This window comes from Branchiostoma lanceolatum, chromosome 15, assembly GCF_035083965.1.
Source record: "Branchiostoma lanceolatum isolate klBraLanc5 chromosome 15, klBraLanc5.hap2, whole genome shotgun sequence".
Taxonomy (NCBI): domain Eukaryota; kingdom Metazoa; phylum Chordata; class Leptocardii; order Amphioxiformes; family Branchiostomatidae; genus Branchiostoma; species Branchiostoma lanceolatum.
This window is the reverse complement of record NC_089736.1, coordinates 662,228-681,319: the sequence shown is the minus strand read 5'-3', so window position 1 is coordinate 681,319 and position 19,092 is coordinate 662,228. Positions and strand designations below refer to the sequence as shown.

Sequence of the window (19,092 nt, the reverse complement as noted above, 5' to 3'; positions counted from 1 at the left end):
GCATTCATAGACGAATCAATCTAGGGATCTTTTACCTTCCCTCTGCGGAAGAGGCCTTTTGTCATAATTGTTTTAGTTGTTATGGGGTTAGGCTGCAGGGAGAAGTAGAAGAAGATTCCTAAGCTTATGGAACCCCTGCATTTACTTGAACTTATGCCAGCAATGTTGCAATTTTAACATTGAGGTGTATAGTCTGTAAGATATACACAGTGTCACTCAGGAATGTCCAGGGTATAAGAGAGGTGCACCTGTTATTGTCTTATGAAATGCTTAAAGACTAGAGCTAACCCAAGACGTCTTCCCTCCAGATTCTTGGCCCTGATGAGCGTAAGATCGTTGTGGACGACCTGGAGGAAGGACTGGACTACGAGTTCCGCGCGTCGGCCGAGAACAGGGCGGGCCGCGGCAAGAACAGCCCCGCCTCGATCCCGTACACTGCTGCAGACCCCGCAGGTTTGTTTCTTTGTATTTCTTCCTGATGAAGAAACTGTCAACCCTTGCCAAACTGTTGTCTAATGTAGCATTAATGCCAGAAATACATATGCAGCACTAATGCTTGGTTAGTGCACAATGTGCTCCGCTAAGGAGCGCGTAGTGCCGCATTAATGCTACATTAGACAACAGTTTGGCAAGGGATTAAGTCTTGAGCCCTGTTCAGCAGAAGTTGGATCAATGCAGCTTTTAGGGTTTGCCTTTTAGAAATAGCCTCCAGCTAGTTGGACAACCCTGGTATGTACATTGTAACTACATGCTGAACCAATACATGAATACATGAAATAAATGTAGCTGTAGTAACCACAGCTGTTATAAATTTGATCATTTAAACGTGTGTTAAGATATGTTATAAAGTGTGCCAACTTTTTCCTTAGACTGTTTGCCATGACAGTAAGCTGCAAATATGTAGTTATAACGAAGAGCATTTGCCCTCAAATGAAGCAGGGAAAACCAGAATGTTGTACAGAAGCGTTTACAAAACTTAAAAAAGAAATGTCAACATGGTTTTACAATGCTTGAATGTTGTTGTTCCCAAATGTCTCATAACAAAGTGCCAATGATTTTGTCCATTTTTGCAGGAATGCCGGGGCTTGTTGAGACGCCAGAGGTGATCGACTGCACGCCGACAACCGTGCTGCTACAGTGGGGCCGCCCCGCTACCGACGGCGGCGCGCGCGTCACCGGCTACATCGTGGAGAACCTCATACTAGGGGAGGAGGAGTGGCACAAGTGTCACATCAAGGTGAGATGTCGTCTTCTTTTCTTACCAGAGAAATCTCCTCAAACCTGTAGAGAAGGAATTTCAATGGTACAGTTCGTTCATCAAATTGCTCTCTACCTAAGCCAGACAATAAGAACTGTCAATGATACAAAAAATGCTAGCAAAACAGGACAGTACAAAATCATGGAATTTGGCTGGAGTACTTAGCTGAAAGGTATACTAGTAGGAAGTAACATGTAGTTTGCGATGTTACATTTGAGTCATCAGGGAGCCTTTGATACCATTATTTTAAGATATCTTCGAAGTAGTAGTCCACTGAACACTCTGCAACGGAACCATATATGTACATTGTAACCTATGGGATACGTTTATGCAGGTTAGACATCCAGGTAAACAACATATAAAAGACAATTCATCAACTCTACAACTGGATAAAATTCTTTTTTCCGGACGTTTCGAGTGACATCCATCACTCTTCTTCAGCGTCACTAAAATGAACTGGCAAAACGAAAACAATGGGTCAATGCTAGCAATTCTTAACTAGGAAAACCGTTTAAACCGGTCAAGGACACTAGCTTGTAAGAAACGTATGCATAACTTCAGGGATATATGGCCCCTGGTAACTGAACTAAACCTTCGGCATTTTTTTCCACTCCAGGAGAAGATCCGCCAGACCGAGCTCCTCGTGACCGACCTGGTAGAACTGCAGGCCTACAAGTTCAGGGTCAGCGCGGTCAACGACCTCGGGGTGGGCAAACCCAACGAGGTTCCGGGCTGGACCGCACCAAGAGAACTCAAGGGTAGGTCATCGGATTTTTATAGAAGCAGAAAATAAAAGAATAGACATTTCGCTACAACATTAAAAAAACGCACAGTTTATGAAAGAATTGACAATCGTGTACGGTTTGAAATAAGCATTACAATGTTACTACGTTCCCCTACTGTTCCATCCACGATTGGCTGAGCTTTCTTAATGTGTCATCAATAAAGTTTTAAGTCAACTACAGACCAACCTGTACCGGTGTCTATGAGGACCACCTGGCCAATGTGATCACTTTTTGGTGGCCCCTTAGATAATTTTTCACATTGACACAAGTATTTATTATGGATCATGTCTATAGTGACCACCTGTCCACATAGACCAAATTTTATCATCCCTGAGTGGTCTTCTTGGGCAAGGTTTTACTGTGCTACTTCTTGAAATGATACTGATAAGGTGTCTCCAAGACAATGAATCTGAAGTAATTTTCCACCATTTCTCCGCAGTGCCCCCAGAGCTTGTTATGGACGCCCTGTATAAGCGCATGGTGACCGTCCGCGCTGGAGAACAGATCAAGTTCTTCATCCCCATCAAGGGTAAACCCATCCCAACCGCCACCTGGGAGAAGGAGGACAGGTGAGGAGACGTCTTCCTTAGCAGAAATTAAGACTTTTGATGAGCTTTTAAGTATCTGAGCTCTGAGGTTCTGTTTATACAACCCACTGCAGCAAAATTACTTGATTACAAAACAAGATAGATAACAATACAGCCTGATAATTTATACACACCACATGCATAGATGTACGCTAAACCAGCAATAATGCAGTCAGATTTCTCTAAGCTTTGCTTGAAGGTTGTCTTTTCCAAATATTCAAGAAACACTAACTCTTGGTGTTTGTTAATTTATTCATCTATGTCTTATTGAACTTTAGACTATTATATGCATGACCCCTTCAACTTAGAACAAGCTGGTTTTCGTAGATGATTTCAGTCATTGTCTACTTAGCCACACGTGTACATGCATACCTCATTGTGACATGGACAGTGGATCATAAGTTGCAGAAAGTTTATGGCGCCACCCGTCTCACATATAACCCATTGTTTTCCTGTGCCCTTCAGTGATCTGGAGAACCGTGCCGAGATCGACACCACCGACAAGGACACCCAGCTGGTGATCCAGTCGGCTGACCGCCGCGACGCCGGCCGCTTCGAGCTCACGCTGGAGAACGACTCCGGCACAAAGAGTGTCGGAATCAACGTCAAGGTCATCGGTACGTCACGAACACTCTTCATTTAGTTCGTTTATTTCAATACCCTTAGCCATGGGGCTAGTCTTTTGTTGATAGGTTTCAAACAAAACTTACATATTGCTTATAACAACATAGTGTAACAATATAAGCAAACAAAATCATGAGATGTATCAACTTAAATGCAAGCTTTTCCTTGGGTACAGTGTCTGGGAGAAGTTGTTCATGTTCAGGAAACATACATGTAGCTTTTAGCATGTATTTTGATTTCTTCATCGAATCAAAACATGAAGGAATTTTTATTGCAAGTCTGCAAAGATCTTCTTAATGATCTGCTACCATGTACATGTAAGTCACATAGAGGAATCTTTTTTTGTCTTTGAATGAAAACAAAAATATACAAAGTATATATTTACCTGTCAGGCAGTTTTTCTTGTCCACTTTCGACATTGTTTTACCAGTATACAGTTAGTTAGCTATGGTTATGATTAAAACACTGCATTATGAAGTAACCAATGTAATTCTCTCATCTCCTTAGACACCCCCGGCGCGCCCACCAACCTGAAGGTGCGCGACGTGACGAAGAACGCGGCCATCGTGTCGTGGGGCCCGCCCAACAAGGACGGCGGCAAGGCCATCAGCGGGTACACGCTGCAGAAGAAGGAGGCCAGCATGAGGATGTGGTCCACTGTGGAGGAGAACGTACGACATGACTTCCATCATCTTAGACTTTCCTTTTATTGTCTTAGACATTCCTTGTATCACATTAGTCCTGTGTATGGGTCCATCCAAAAGATTCTGATTATTAGTGGCATAACGGCTTCTTGAATTCCATTATCATTCAGGCAAACAAAAGTGTAATTGCGTGGACTATGAAAAACGACAGTCCTTTCATCACCTTGGACATTTTTTTTTGACTTGGAAAAAGACATTGTAGTTATAGGTCCGCCTTGCAAAAGATTAAGTGTGACACAGACATACCTTGTTGAGTGTCGACAGTCAGCAAATTTGTCAATGCAAGGATCAGAAGCAAAGTTATTGATACAAAATGCTCCTATCTCTGGTAGACTGATGGCGCCTTACTTCATTTGTTTAAATGTCGTTCTTTTCTTCCGCCCCTCAGCTCTACAAGACGACGTTCCGCGTGAAGACGCTTGTGGAAGGTAACCACTACCTGTTCCGCGTCATGGCCATCAACGACATGGGCGTGGGCGAGCCGGCGGACACCGTGGAACCAATCCTGGCCATGGACCCTGTCGGTAAGTAAAACACACTTTCACAGTTTTCTCAAGGAATTTGGCTTTCGATTTGTGTAACACTGGGGTAGGTTTAAAGCACGCTGTTCCAACTTTCCAAAGGGACTTTGACATTCAATACTAGACATTGTGGTGGGTTTACTGTACATTTTCTGCTGCACTCATAAGCGTTGTAGTTTTGAAAACGTTATACTTACGACAAGAAGCAAAAAGTTGTAACGAACCTGTTGCCCTTTTTTAAAAAAGAACTTTATCAACTTAAAGCACACAGTTCTGGCATTGGCCACTTTGCAACAGGCACTTTCTAACAGTATTCTCCAATAGAATAATATGATAAGGTTTTGAAGTCAATCTTTCTAGGAATTTTGACGTATGCTTTGTGTAACACTTAACACTGACAAAAGATATTGTTTTAGTATATCCCTTTCCCTGGACTTAACAGTATCAAATCTATTAGCACTTTCTTATAACAGCTTTATTAATACATGTTCGTCTTAAACCTTCCAGAGCCCCCATCGCCTCCGAAGAACCTGAAGATGACTGAGATCACGCCCTACAGCGTCAGCCTGACTTGGGGCAAGCCTGACTTCGACGGCGGCAGCGCCGTGACGAGCTACATCGTGGAGAAGCTCCACCTGAGCGCCGAGCAGCCTGAGTGGGAGAAGTGCACGGCCATGAGCGCCACGCGCTACACCGTCACCGACGTCATCGCGAACGACGAGTACCAGTTCCGCGTCATGGCGCAGAACGTCGGCGCCGTCAGCGAACCCGCCGTGACCGAGCCCGTCGTGGCCAAGGAGCAACTCTGTAAGTCTTAATTGTTACTCAAGACATGTATGTCGTGTCTTAAATTTACAAGGAACATCTCTGTAAGTCGTCACTGTTACTCAAGGCATGCGTTTGTGTCTTAGCTTTCAAGGAGCAACTCTGTAAGTCTCACTGATACTCAAAATATGTAGGTAGTGTCTTACGTTTATAAGGAGCAACTCTGTAAGTCTCCCTGTTCCTAAAAACATGCATATTTGTCTTAGGCTAGACATTCACACGACAGGTAATTTTTTCAAATGTCGATTAAAACGTGCTTGGTCTATTGTATTACACATGTTGAGCAAATATGCAGCAAACATTTTCTCTAACCAAGACATAATCATCTCCTCCTTGCTCCAGTTGCTCCTGAGCTTGACCTGAGCGGTCTCCATGGCGACTCGATCACCGTGAAGGAGGGCACCAACATCGCCATCAAGATCGGCATGGCCGGCACCCCGCTGCCCAAGGTTTGTTTAATTTCAACTTTTGTAACTTACCTTCGCCGAGAAGGTTATGTTTTCGTCGTGTCCTTCTGTGAACCCAATAACTTGAGAATGCATAGATGGTTTGATTTCATACTTGTTCATTCATGAAAAACTCAAATTTCATTGAGGTCATGAGGGATCAGACAAAATATACAACAAAGATACAGTTAACATGATTTAAAGTCCTAATAAATCTATACACATATCATTACACATACATGATACAAAGATACAGTTAACATTATTTAAAGTCCTAATAAATCTATACACATATCATTACACACAAATTAGCCCAACTTTAATAATGTAAAACATGAGATACTTATTTTGTTGTAGTCAATAGTTTTATTCCATACTTATGTCTTGTTCTATGTTTACTGTTGTTGCCATACTTTGTACCTGCTACAATAGTCGCGCAATAAAGTTCTTCTACAAAATACATAACACTGTCAGAGCTAGTATATGGTTGGTGTCTGTTCGTTTTGGTCATTTCTGATTTTTGTTCCTTCAAGGTTGTGTGGAACCGCGGCCTGGGCGTCCTGAGGGAGTCCGACCACTGCCTGACCAAGACAAACCACGAGTCGACAACGCTCTTCATCAGGAAGGTTCAGAAGCGGGACCAGGGCAGCTACAGCGTCTCCGCCGAGAACAAGGTCGGCAAGGAGTCCGCAACGTTCAACGTCAACGTGCTAGGTGAGATTTTCTTTCCTACAAGGTGTCCAGTTTCAGTACAAATAGAGTTAACTGTAGGTTCTTGCCATGGAGCATGTTGGAACTGATGTTGCTTATTGGAAGCCTTAAAAAAGAGGGGATTATTTGATTATTTTGGGACATTTGTCTTAATCTGTTATTTATGTATTTGTTAGACTGTGTACCTTGTACTAAACGCTAACCGATCTGAAATAAAGCGAAACAGTTATGTCTTCACAGTTGGTTCGTTTTTAATTCGGAAGTAAACATGGTATAATGCAAGTAACCAAGTCTCCTGAATCAGTCTATAGATAACAAAGATTACTGTAATGCAAAAGATTAGCACCGGGTATTTTAACCAGAAAATGTGTTACTCCCCCAGGCAAGCCTGGCCCGCCTGTTGGCCCCATCGAGATCGAGGAGGTCTCCCCTGAACACGTGACCATCAGCTGGCAGCCGCCATTGGACGACGGCGGAAGCGGCATCACCAACTACGTGGCGGAGAAGTCCGACAACCGCGGTGCATCCTGGGTGTACGTCAGCGCAGGCGTCAAGAGGACGAACCTGAAGATCACGAAACTGACGGAGAACGCGAGCTACATCTTCCGCGTCAGCGCCGAGAACAAGTACGGCGTCGGCAAGGGAATCACGTCCGGAGTCGTCGTTGCCAAGCATCCCTATGGTGAGAAATTGGTCTTGTATTACTCATCTTAAGCCTCAGCCTTCATCTTAAGCCTCATCTTAAGGCTCAAGCCTTCTATGCGTTTCATACAGTGGCATTTAGGTTGCTTGACACAATCCAGAGGTTAATATACCCCGTGCTAATGACCATAAAGGAGTTCGTATGTAACTACATTGGCGACTGGGACGATTTATAGATGAGGGCATGAACTGTTTATTTGTTTGCTTGAAAGATCTCCATTAGTAGCAGTACATCATACACTCGTACTTCACTAATCTTCTTGTCCTAAATCAGTCGTAATCAGTCCTAAATCATAACAAACACATTACACTGTCATTTCTCTTATTATGTATTGAAGAATCTCTCCTAAATGTTGTGTCCTCCAAACGATATCTACATCAAAAATGACAAAATTCCCTTTCTTGTTCCCCAGACCCTCCATCGCCACCCCGCAACCTGAAGGTGGGCGAGGTGAACAGGGAGTCCGCTGTGCTGAAGTGGGCGGCGCCGGAGGACGACGGTGGTTCGGAACTCGCCGGGTACGGCGTGGAGAAGCGCGAGCGCGGCAGCCAGAAGTGGATGCGCGCCGTGCGCTACGTGCTGAAGAAGTGCGAGTTCCAGGCCACCGGTCTGACGGAGAATGCAGAATACGAGTTCCGTGTGTATGCAGTCAACGCTGCTGGTGAGCATTGCCGTACTTTCTTTTTGCTTACCACAGTTAACTACAGGGATATCCCTGTACTGGCTATAGCTCAACTGGTAGCAGCACATGCACGATAAATGGGAAAGGCTAGTAAGAATATGCTCTGCTACTGAAACAGCAAGGAATCTAGCTGCCCAATGTGCCACTTTGCGGTACAAGGGTCTGAACGAACGAAGAGTTACATACATTAGGTAGCTATAGAGACATAAAGTAGTTGCTATAAACTGTAATTTCGGTATTTAGTGTATACAAGCTCTAAATATCATATCCAAAAGTTCTCAATAGTCTAATATCAAACAAATCCCTTTTTTGTGAGACTTTAACTTAAGAATGGTGTATCCGAAAATAAGATTATTTCAGAGTGCCTATGTATTATTGATGTATTATTAGATATGAAGACAGTTGAACATCTTAACTTAAATCTCATCCATATCTTTAAGATCGGTTACCTCTTGGAATGTAGGCAGTTGAACGTCTTAAATTTAATCTTATCCTTTCTTGTGACCCCGTTTCCTAGGCAACGGCAAGCCCTGTGACCCCACGCCGCCCGTGCGGATCGTGGACCCGGTCTCCCCGCCCCAGGACGTGCGTGTTACCATGGTAACTCGCGCCTCGGTGTCCCTGCACTGGTACAAGCCGCGCACGGACGGAGGCAGCCGCATCATCGGCTACATGGTGGAGAGGATGAACGTCAAGGAGGAGAAGCCCAAGTGGGTTCTCGTCCACACAGGTCAGGGTTGTCCTTTCTTATTATCATTACACAAACATACATTAGGTAGTTGTCCTCGATGTTCACCGTGGTGTACATAGCGTGCTGTCCGCTAGGCGGCGCGCCTGCACAGTCTTTCGTAGCCTCCGGAAGCATTACACAAACATACATTAGGTAGTTGTTGACTTACTAGTACATATATTACATTAAGGTCAGAGTTTTTCTTTCTTATTAAGACTGTTGAGTCATATTCTATTGTACGTTGTACAGCATTGTGTTTTCGGCAAGTACATGTAGTTACTACAAATCACCAATATTTCCAAAGTTACATTTTCAATCATGCATACCACAAATGATCAAGACTCTAAGAACAATCCGTTTCTGGTCTCTGGTATTGGATGCACTTTTGTGCTGGTCACTTTTCTTTTGCATGTCTTAAAGCTTTGTACTTTCCGCAAGTACATCTATTTACCACAAATTACTAATTTCTAGTCACTGCAAATTCTCACTACAAAGCTTCAGACTCTAGAAATGTCGTGGTTAGCATTTTAAAGTAGGTGTTCAAGTTTAAAAGATTCTACCACCATCTACGTGTGTTATTTCCCCATATACCTGCTAACTGTTGATGTCTGTCGTGTCCGCAGGCGTCATTAACGACATAGAGTACACGGTGAAGGGCCTGATCTCGGGAGACCGCTATCAGTTCCGCGTCACAGGGAAGAACGCGGCGGGCGTCATCGGGGAGAGCTCCGAGCCCACACCGCCTGTCGTCTGCAAGGACGATATCGGTACGTCATGCTCTTGTGCTCGACTTTAAAACTGCTTTGCAAAGCACATAATGCAAATATATCAGAACCTGGTAGGAGCAAGAACGAATGCAGATACTTATTTTATGCATGGATCAAAATGTTCTGGCTTAAATGTTTTAAGAATGTATTCATTGAATATGCTGTATGTTTAAAACTGGAAGCACAAACCTCTTGTGCTGGAGTTATACTGTTGATCGGTACAGGACAAATACATAGTAGAAGCTGATGGTGTTGAATATGCCATCCCATATTGCATTCTTTGCGAACTTCTCTTTGTCACATTACATGAAACCATAATTCTAACAAATACTGCTTATATTTTTGTCTTGATTCTGATCAATGTTCTTGTCTATTTTTCGATTTGAGCATCTCATGAATGGATCAAATAATCAAAGATTCGCGATCAAACAAATTACAGAAATATACGTATCAGACGCTACACATTGTAAACAATTTTTTGTCTAATTCTTATCGGTGTTCTTGTCTATTTTTAGCTCCTCCCAAACTTGACCTGAAGGTGAAGGACAAGCTGCAGGTGAGCCAGGGCGAGACCATCAAGCTGACGGTGGGGGTGAGCGGCAAGCCCGACCCCGACCTGGCCTGGACCCGCGGCCGCTCCACGCTCATGAAGTCCGACCGCGTCCGCTTCGAGAAGGCGCAGAAGAACTTCTCCGTCGTCATCAAGAACGCGGTGCGCGCGGACAGCGGGACGTACGTGCTCAGCGCCAAGAACAACAGCGGCGTCGCCGACGCCAAGATCAACGTCACCGTCATCGGTAAGGAACTCGGTTTCATTCTCCTGACGTTTTTCTACCTCAAGATGTCGTTATTTATCTATCTGTAGCCTAAGAAAAAGATCTGATCTGAACAAAACTTTCATTTCTAAGGTTTACTAGATATATTGCCTATAGCACATTTTATAGAAGGTGATATTGACTAGTCTTGCATGTCGTGTAAGACTACAATATGTGACAGATCTAGAGACTGAAATTTCTCAAAGAGCTTTCGATATTCATATGTCCACTATTTTTCACTTGGTCATTTTAAAATAGTATGTAGTAGTAAGACATTTAAATTGTAAAAACTAACCAAGTACGTTGTGTAGAATATAATTTGTACTAATTCAAAGTCCTGCGAGACTTGCGAATGTCGTCTACTACAGTAACTATGTCTTAGTGGTGTATCTTGGGATTTTTGTACCTGAAAGCTCATTGACCCGAGTGTTAACTCTCCCACCTCAGGTAAGCCAGGCAAGCCGGTGGGCCCAGTCAAGGTGTCTGACAAGACGCCCCAATCCTGTGTGCTCACCTGGGAGCGACCTGAAGACGACGGAGGCCTGCCCATCAGCAACTTCCTCATCGAGAAGTGCGACATGAAGTCACCTGGACAGTGGGCTAAGGTGAGAAGACGTCTTGAAAGCGTGCAAAACTAGCATAAGGATGTATAGAACATTAGTATTGATGCGCATTCATCGTGAAATCGTGGTAGATTTGTTACAGTTACAGTTATATGTTACAGTTAATTACTCGGTAACAGTTGCTTCTTACTTGTTTTATCTTTAAGATTTTTTGAAGATGTTGTAACTGTAGGATTGTAATCAATGTGCTTTTAGAAATGTTTGTGTAAGTTGATTTTATAGTAAATCCAAATGATATATCTGAGTCAATGAAAGGATTTTTCTAAGACATTGCCATTCTTCCTCCAGGTCAGCGCCGCTGTGAGGAAGACTTCTTACAAGGTGACCAAGCTCACCCACAACTGTACCTACATGTTCCGCATCTCCGCCGTCAACTACAACGGCGCCGGAGAGCCGCTCATGTCCGAGAACGTCGTGGCCACCTGGCCCTTCGGTGTCCCCACCGCGCCGGGCAAGCCCGCGACTAGTGACGTCACAAAGGACAGCGTCACCGCCAAGTGGAACCAGCCTGAAGATGACGGAGGTTTGTTTATTTGCTTCTTTGCAGTTACAAGAACATTCTTCGAACAGTGACTTTAGAAAAGGGTAGCGAAATACGCACCTCCAAATTTTCGACGACTCCTGTTCGTCTTGTTCACGGAGTGGCCTAGTCTCGCGAGAACACGAGACTAGGCCGAGACTTGTGACGATCTTCTTGCACAATAAACAACATGACATAATAACAATAATGATGTGCAGGAAGAGAGAAAAACCTAAAATGGCTATACTATGCCCTCCTTCAAACTGGTTTAACACTCGATATAGCAATAAAGAAGAACGAAGTAATACATACAGTACATGAAGAATTAATGAATTTTAGTAAGAATGGTCAATTGGTAATATGAGCTATAATCAATGGAATATATGAAGAATTATAAGGGCTATTACGACTAGCATAGCTAATGAAATGACGTTGCAGGTTCTGAGATCCTTGGCTACATCTTGGAGCGGAAGGAGCGCATGGCCCTTCGCTGGGAACGCGTCAGCAGGACTCTCATCAAGGAGACGTCCTACACCATGAACGACCTGGAGGAGGGGCTGGAGTACGAGTTCCGCGCCTGCGCCAACAACATGGCGGGTAAGTTTCAAGTTTGCCAAGAAGTTGAACCCGTCAGTGCTCCCTCCAAGAGCTGGTGGCGTCCACAGAAGACTGACCAGAAACTCAGACATCTTCAGAACAATTAGATGCAGAACCAGCCGTTATAGAGACTCACCCATCCCTTACTTTGTCAAACTCTTAAACACGGAAAGCCAGTCACTGCTAGAAATGTAAACTTTTCGTCATTATTCTATGTGCAATATGTCTATATATAGTACACTTTTAAGCACCTAGTCTTATTGATTGTAATTCAACAGTCACTTAACTCCATGTATATAAACAAATATGTAAAAAGACGTGCAACATGTTTTTTATGAAGTTTTTGTGCAATAAAAAGCATTCATCATCATCAACAGGTAACGGAAAGTACAGCCCCGCCAGCCTGCCCGTGGTCGTACGCGACCCGCTGGGCAAGCCGCAGTCGCCCGTCAACCCGGTTGTCGCGGAGACGACGCGCTCGTCCGTGTCGCTGGAGTGGCAGAAGCCGGAGTTTGACGGCGGCAGCCGAGTCATCGGTTACGTCGTTGAGCAACGCAGGGTGGGTGTTCACGCTTCACTTTTAGACCTATTTCATAATAAGTACATTTTGTAAGGGCTCCCTTGGAAATCAGTTACTCAGTTAACTGAAAGAACCACCCTAAAGATTGATGAATAGATGAATAAATAATGAATGAATGAATAAATAGATAGATAGATAAATATATAAATAGGAAATTGTTTCAGCTTTTAGTTCTCCTTGATTTATATTTCCACTATTTTTCTATTTTCTGTATTTATTTGGAAGTTATAACTGTAGGGAAAATGGTCTGATGTATCAAGTTCGATGTAACAATTTCCTGAGTCTGTATGTATTCAAATTGATGTTCCTTTACCTAAAATTGCTCAATCTACTCCTTCAGACCGACTCCGATGAGTGGTCCAGGAGCCACACCAAGAGCATGGTACGTCATGAAGACCTCATCGCCACAGACGTGGAGGAAGGAAAAGGATACTACTTCCGGGTCAGCGCCGCCAATGAGTGTGGCGTAAGCGCGCCGGCAACAGTGGAAGGCATCGTCACCGCTAAGGACATGATGGAGGCGCCTACGCTGGAGCTGGATATCAGCTTGCGTCGCGCCATCGTGGTGCGAGGGGGCGCTCCTATCCGCATCTACATCCCCATCAGGGGCAAGCCGTTCCCCAACATCACATGGGAGAAGGAGGACAGCAACCTGGAGAACCGCGCCGCCATCGAGACGAGCGAGATCGCCACGCAGCTGATGATCCCGTCCTCGGACCGCCGCGACGCCGGCTACTTCAACCTCACCCTGGAGAACTCCAGCGGTACTGCAACCGCACAGATACTCGTCAAAGTGCTCGGTACGTCCAACAATGTTTTGTATTTCCGATGTGTACAAAACTTCATTGATCCTCAGAAAGTGCTTGATACTGATTCAACTGAACAAAACGATCATTGATCCTCGTGAAAGAACGTTGATAAAGATGCAATACTTTAATTCAAATTGCATGAAGTAGATCAGAAGTCTGAAGAATAGAATATAGTCTTCGGTACTCTTATCTTAAAACGATCAAAGAGATTTGTCCTCTTTACAGGGCGCCAAAAATGCCTCTGGATTTTGATGTACAAGAATGGTCATTAGTGTGTAGAACACAAATTGTTTGCCAAAATGTTACATATTTGTTTTGCTGCCATAGACACCGGTCGTAAGCGTGTAGAAGAGACATTGGTTGCCAAAATATTAGACTCATCATGACGTGTTCTTTGTTGCCATAGACACCCCCGGACCACCCACCAACGTCCGCGTGCGTGACGTCACCAAGGGAACCGCCATCATCCAATGGGGCGCTCCCGAGAAGGACGGCGGGAAGGCGGTGACGAACTACCTTCTTCAGAAGCGCGAGATCAGCCGCAAGACATGGGACACGGTAGAGACGCGCATCTACAAGACGTCTTACCGCGTCACCAACCTGGTGGAAGGAAACCAGTACTACTTCCAGATCCTGGCCGAGAACGTGTACGGCATCGGAGTGCCGCAGGCTTCCGACGAGGCCATCCTGGCTATGGACCCAGTCGGTAAGACAGTCCTCAAAAAATATGATAGCTTTACCCGCAGTTATGCTGAAAGTGCTGCATTATCATCAATGAAACCTGTAAACCCTTTTAGAGTTATATATGGGATCACTTCAAACGTTTATTACAATCAACATAGCAGCACATGGTACGCAATAAAGATTGCATTTTTTACAGAATAGATTAAAAGCAAAACAAGGTTGAGGAAAGATGTGAAACTACAGACAGAAAGCTAACAACTTGTACGTCTTATTTTATCATCTTAGACTCTCCGGACCCACCGAGGAAGCTGGAGATCACCGAGATCACCAAGACGACCGTCTCCCTCGCCTGGCAGCGACCTGAGAACGACGGAGGCAGCCGCATCACCAGCTACATCGTGGAGATGTTGCCGGCCGGCCAGGAGGAGTGGGTGCGCTGCTCGGCGCTGAGCTCGCTGCGCTACACCGTCACCGAGCTGACCACGGGGCAGGAGTACCAGTTCCGCGTGTCCGCCCAGAACGTCGGCGCCGTCAGCGCTCCCAGGGAGCTGCCGCCGGTGGTCGCAGCAGAACAAATCAGTGAGTTTGAAGTTGTCATAATCGCAATATTTTGTCACAATCGCAGTGTTTTGTCCAACGTTTTCATTGAAATACTCACTGGTCATTTTAAATCCTGAGAGAAAATATGAGCTATGTCAAATAATTGGTAAACGTATACAAGCAAATATCCAGCAGCAGAGCAAATCAGCGAGGTAATGTTTCACAATCATTCCATTTCTTGACCTCTGGTGTCTGCTTCTACTGTAAACGTATACATGTACCTTGAAATGCTGATTGCTCCTAACGGAACTCCTAACGGATGTGCTTCAGTCTGTAAACTTCAATCCTAATACAACGTTTTACATTCTTAGTCATTGAGATAACGTTATACTAAATGTTATTTTGACAAGCAATGATCAGTTTATATATATATATATATATATATATATAAATGAGTCAGACTTTGCCTAGACTGCATGATGAAAATGTTTGCATATTTGTGTATCTTGTACGTAGAAATGGATCACCTAAGTATGCTCAGACCTCTAAAAATGCTCTGACATAATCAACGATCTTGTCCCTCCCTAGGCCCACCAGAGTTGGACCTGTCCGCACTGCCCCGTGACGAGGTGGTAGTGAAGGAGGGCGCCGACATGACCCTGCGGGTTCCGTTCTCAGGAACGCCCCGCCCGACCATCACCTGGCTGCACGGCCTCGGTCCCATGGTCGAGTCTGACAGCAAGGTACGAGCAACATCCTTAAGGCTGTACTAGTTTAATCACTTAACTCTTGGATTTAAAGACAAAATGCTGAACTGAAAAATAAACATGAGAACAGAGTCTGATGGGAAATCTGTACCTTGTTACACAAAGTTTCAGGGAGAGAATAGATACAGCTTGATTGAAGTTTTCCTCCAAGTCTTTATATTTTCATGATGACCTCTTAAACTATTGGCCCTCGTAAAGATTGCCAAGAACCATGACCTCAATTACAATTTACGAGATATTCCTTGTAAAGTTATAATGATATATAAAATGAAGATGAAATTTTCAACTATGATGTTTCTTTGAATCGCAATTACTCTAGATGTGCTGATTATTGGCTACAAAACTCTTATTACAAACGTTCCCACCATCCTTGTATAAGTCTGTAATGTAAGATTCGTTTCTATTCTACATCTACAGGTGACAAAGACAAACCACGTGTCCACCTCGCTGATCATCCGCAAGACGATGAAGCGCGACGCAGGGAAGTACACCATCAAGGCCGTCAACAACCTGGGCTCGCAGACCGCAGACATCAACATCAAGGTTCGTTTGTTTACTTATTTATTTATTGGTTTAGCTGTTCCGGACACACAGCCAGGGCTGCCCGACTAGCCTGTGGCTATTACAAAGGGCCAGCCCTGCTGACAAAGACAAGACAGTACAATGGACAGCATAACGAGCTATAACAATATGCTAATTACCTGTACATATTGAAAGCTATCGTATATAAACGACGTTTGTAAAGTTATTTGCACAAGAACATGCATGATACATAATACGATCAACAATAGTTTAAAACAGGTCAGACTACTACATGGGGCTAGGATGGCTTATGAGATGGGTTTTCAGGGCACTTTTAAACGTCACAAAAGAAGAGATTGTTTGTACATCTGTCTCAAGATTGTTCCATATTGTTCCACCAGGTGCTGGGCAAGCCTGGCCAGGTGACCGACATCCGGGCCGACGACGTCACACCTGAGACATGCGTGCTCACCTGGACGCCGCCCACCGACGACGGCGGCAGCCCGATCCAGAGCTACAGCGTCGAGCGATCCGACAACCGCGGCATGAGCTGGACCTTCGTCAACATGAGCGCGAAGCGCCCGTACTGCCGCGTCACCAAGCTCGTCGAGGGCAAGACCTACATCTTCCGCATCGCTGCCGAGAACAAGTTCGGCGTCGGCCCGACGTACATGTCCGGTGCCGTGGACGCCAAGCTTCCGTTCGATCCACCAGCGCCGCCTACCGATCTGCAGGTGCACGACAGGAAGAAGGACAGCATGACTGTCGCCTGGAGTGCTCCCGCTGACGACGGTGGCTCCGAGATCACCGGCTACACGCTGGAGAGGCGCGAGCGCAACAGCAACCGCTGGATCAAGGTGACCAAGGGAGTCATCCATAAACGCGAGGTCAGGTCTACCGGCCTGATCGAGAACCTAGAGTACGAGCACCGTGCGTACGCCCTCAACGCCGCCGGCCCGAGCAAGTGCAGCGAGACCAGCGGGTTCTACCGCGCGGTGGACCCCGTGGGCATCCCCGACGACCTGCGCATCATCGACGTCACCCGTGCGTCCGTCACACTGAGCTGGAAGAAGCCTCTGCAAGACGGCGGCTCGCGCATCGTCGGATTCGTGTTGGAGCGTCGCCAGGTGAAGAAGGAGGGCCCGCCTCAGAAGTGGGTGCAGGTGCACACCGGTGTGATTAAGGAGAAGACCCTCAAGTGCAAGGGCCTCATCAAGGGAGAAAAGTACGAGTTCCGTGTGCAGGCCAAGAACGCCGCCGGCATCGCGAGCGAATTCTCCCAACCTACCGTCCCGATCGTCTGCAAGGACGACCTGAGACCGCCCAAACTCACCCTCGACTTCAAACTGAAGGAGAAGAACACCATCGCCATCGGGGAGAGCTTCAAGCTGGCCGTCATGGTCGCCGGGAAGCCCGCCCCGGAGATCGTGTGGTCCAAGGACGGGAAGAGGCTAGCCAAGACGGATCGTCTTCGCTTCGAGCACACCGAGAAGTACACTGCAGTACTGATCAAAAACGCCAGTCGCAAGGAGGCGGGTCTGTACGCCGTACGGGCCAGCAACGACAGCGGGGAGGACAGGGTGAACGTCACTCTGGCCGTGGAAGGTCAGTTCTCGCCTGCTGTTCTCTGTACATTTTACTATTTCTGCGTTCTTGATTCTTCTTACTGTTTGCAGATATACAAAGATATCTTACAGAAATACAGGACAACACTTGAAAATATAGTCAAGTTTGTAGTAAAATAGCAGTTCTTACAACCTGTTCTCTGAGCATCCTCTAATTTCTGCATTGCGTTCTTTATTCTCCATACGGTGGTTTGCTTTGTACCAAGATATCTTACATAAATGTCTATGCTGGACAATACTTGCAAAGCCTTTGTAGTAAAACACAGGCTGCTGAGATATTGTATCTGAATACATGTACATGCCCCAAAAGGTGCCTTTTTTTAAAGATTGTTTCTTGTGATCACAGACAAGCCTGGCGCGCCGCAGGGCCCTGTCCATGTGGTGGACATCTGCCCCGAGTACGCTGTGATCAGCTGGGACGTGCCGGCGGACGATGGAGGAACATCCATCACCAACTATATCGTGGAACGCTGCGATGTACGTAGTAGTAGTTTTCTATCTATCTTAGTGTCTACTGTGCGGGTAATTTCACAGACCGTGCATTGTTTGTCCCGTTCCCTCTTGGAAATTGGCATATGTCAATGTTTAAGCAACTGTCCATAGATTCTTAAGATGGAGAAAGTAAATGTTTCCCTCCGCTCCCTAGGATAAATGCACAGGACTGAGTGAAGTTGTGCATTTTACATGTATGTCTTGTAGCCCTTGGAAGTCAGCATTTGATGTTGAAGTGATGAGGTTACCTAGATGTCTTCAAGTGGAAGTAAAATATCTAAATGTCTTGTCCTCTCCCCCAGGTGAAGGCACAGAACTGGGTGAAGGTCAGCTCAGCCGTGAGACAGACAAGGATCAAAATTACGAAGCTTGTAGCTGGCTCCGCATACCAGTTCCGCGTCCTCGCGCAGAACGTCAACGGGGTTGGGCCGCCGCTCGTCTCCGACGTCATCATCGCCAAGTGGCCATTCGGTGGGTTTTTTCAAGGCATTCCTCTCTCATTTTTTGCAGTCCTCACTCTAAACGTGGCTTTTTTGTATCAGCAGAGAGAGAGAGAGAGAGAGAGAGAGCGTGTGTGTGCTTGTGTGTGTGTGTGTGTGTGTGTGTGTATGTGTGCTTGTGTGTGTGTGTTTCAGACTCAGAGACAGAAAAATGCATGCACTAAACTTTCGTCAACTTGTAACAATAGCAATTGTAGACAATTCTTTTAACATGTAATTGTTTTAGAAGCAGATAATCAGTTTACGACATTGTCAGAAAATGTATTTTTCCCATCGCAGCAAAAAATGAATCAGACAATTTGAAGCCTTCTTCAGAGTACTAGTATGTGACTGGAACTGTCTTTCCTATTCATAGATCCACCAATGGCACCCGACGCACCAAAACCAACCAACGTCACAAAGGACTTCGTCATGCTATCCTGGGCAGCGCCCGCGGAGGACGGGGGGTCAGAGGTCCTTGGTTACCATGTCGACCGCAAGGACGTCACGCACACCAACTGGACGCGCGTGAACCGCCGCCTGCTCCGCGAGCTGGAGTACGAGATCGGCGGGCTGGACGAGGGACACGAGTACGAGTTCCGCGTCCTGGCAGAGAACGTCGCCGGGGAGAGCAAGCCCAGCGCCGCCTGCCCGCCCGTCATCGTCCGCGACCCTGTCGGTGAGTAGATTCTGGTC

General features: G+C 45.7%; 2 protein-coding genes across 3 annotated transcripts in view; both read left to right on the top strand.

Moving 5' to 3' along the window:
• LOC136420987 (titin-like) overlaps positions 1–12,709 on the top strand; it is an 85,031-nt gene extending 72,322 nt beyond the window's left edge. The window contains exons 113-132 of the mRNA XM_066408129.1: positions 309–453; positions 1,074–1,237; positions 1,875–2,016; positions 2,483–2,612; positions 3,096–3,247; positions 3,762–3,925; positions 4,347–4,482; positions 4,987–5,286; positions 5,647–5,753; positions 6,284–6,464; positions 6,844–7,143; positions 7,577–7,825; positions 8,364–8,576; positions 9,200–9,343; positions 9,859–10,140; positions 10,606–10,763; positions 11,070–11,304; positions 11,740–11,898; positions 12,276–12,457; positions 12,704–12,709. Of these exons, the coding sequence (XP_066264226.1) occupies positions 309–453; positions 1,074–1,237; positions 1,875–2,016; positions 2,483–2,612; positions 3,096–3,247; positions 3,762–3,925; positions 4,347–4,482; positions 4,987–5,286; positions 5,647–5,753; positions 6,284–6,464; positions 6,844–7,143; positions 7,577–7,825; positions 8,364–8,576; positions 9,200–9,343; positions 9,859–10,140; positions 10,606–10,763; positions 11,070–11,304; positions 11,740–11,898; positions 12,276–12,457; positions 12,704–12,709 (3,549 nt within the window). The remainder of the gene's footprint in view (positions 1–308; positions 454–1,073; positions 1,238–1,874; positions 2,017–2,482; positions 2,613–3,095; positions 3,248–3,761; positions 3,926–4,346; positions 4,483–4,986; positions 5,287–5,646; positions 5,754–6,283; positions 6,465–6,843; positions 7,144–7,576; positions 7,826–8,363; positions 8,577–9,199; positions 9,344–9,858; positions 10,141–10,605; positions 10,764–11,069; positions 11,305–11,739; positions 11,899–12,275; positions 12,458–12,703) is intronic.
• Positions 12,349–19,092, top strand: part of LOC136420716 (titin-like) — a 49,753-nt gene continuing 43,009 nt past the window's right edge. For both annotated transcript variants that reach the window (XM_066407805.1, XM_066407804.1), the window contains exons 1-10: positions 12,349–12,457; positions 12,819–13,278; positions 13,694–13,993; positions 14,257–14,550; positions 15,100–15,254; positions 15,696–15,821; positions 16,202–17,405; positions 17,772–17,902; positions 18,220–18,388; positions 18,773–19,075. In XM_066407805.1, coding sequence (XP_066263902.1) covers positions 12,858–13,278; positions 13,694–13,993; positions 14,257–14,550; positions 15,100–15,254; positions 15,696–15,821; positions 16,202–17,405; positions 17,772–17,902; positions 18,220–18,388; positions 18,773–19,075 — 3,103 coding nt within the window. In that variant the 5' untranslated portion in view covers positions 12,349–12,457; positions 12,819–12,857. The remainder of the gene's footprint in view (positions 12,458–12,818; positions 13,279–13,693; positions 13,994–14,256; positions 14,551–15,099; positions 15,255–15,695; positions 15,822–16,201; positions 17,406–17,771; positions 17,903–18,219; positions 18,389–18,772; positions 19,076–19,092) is intronic.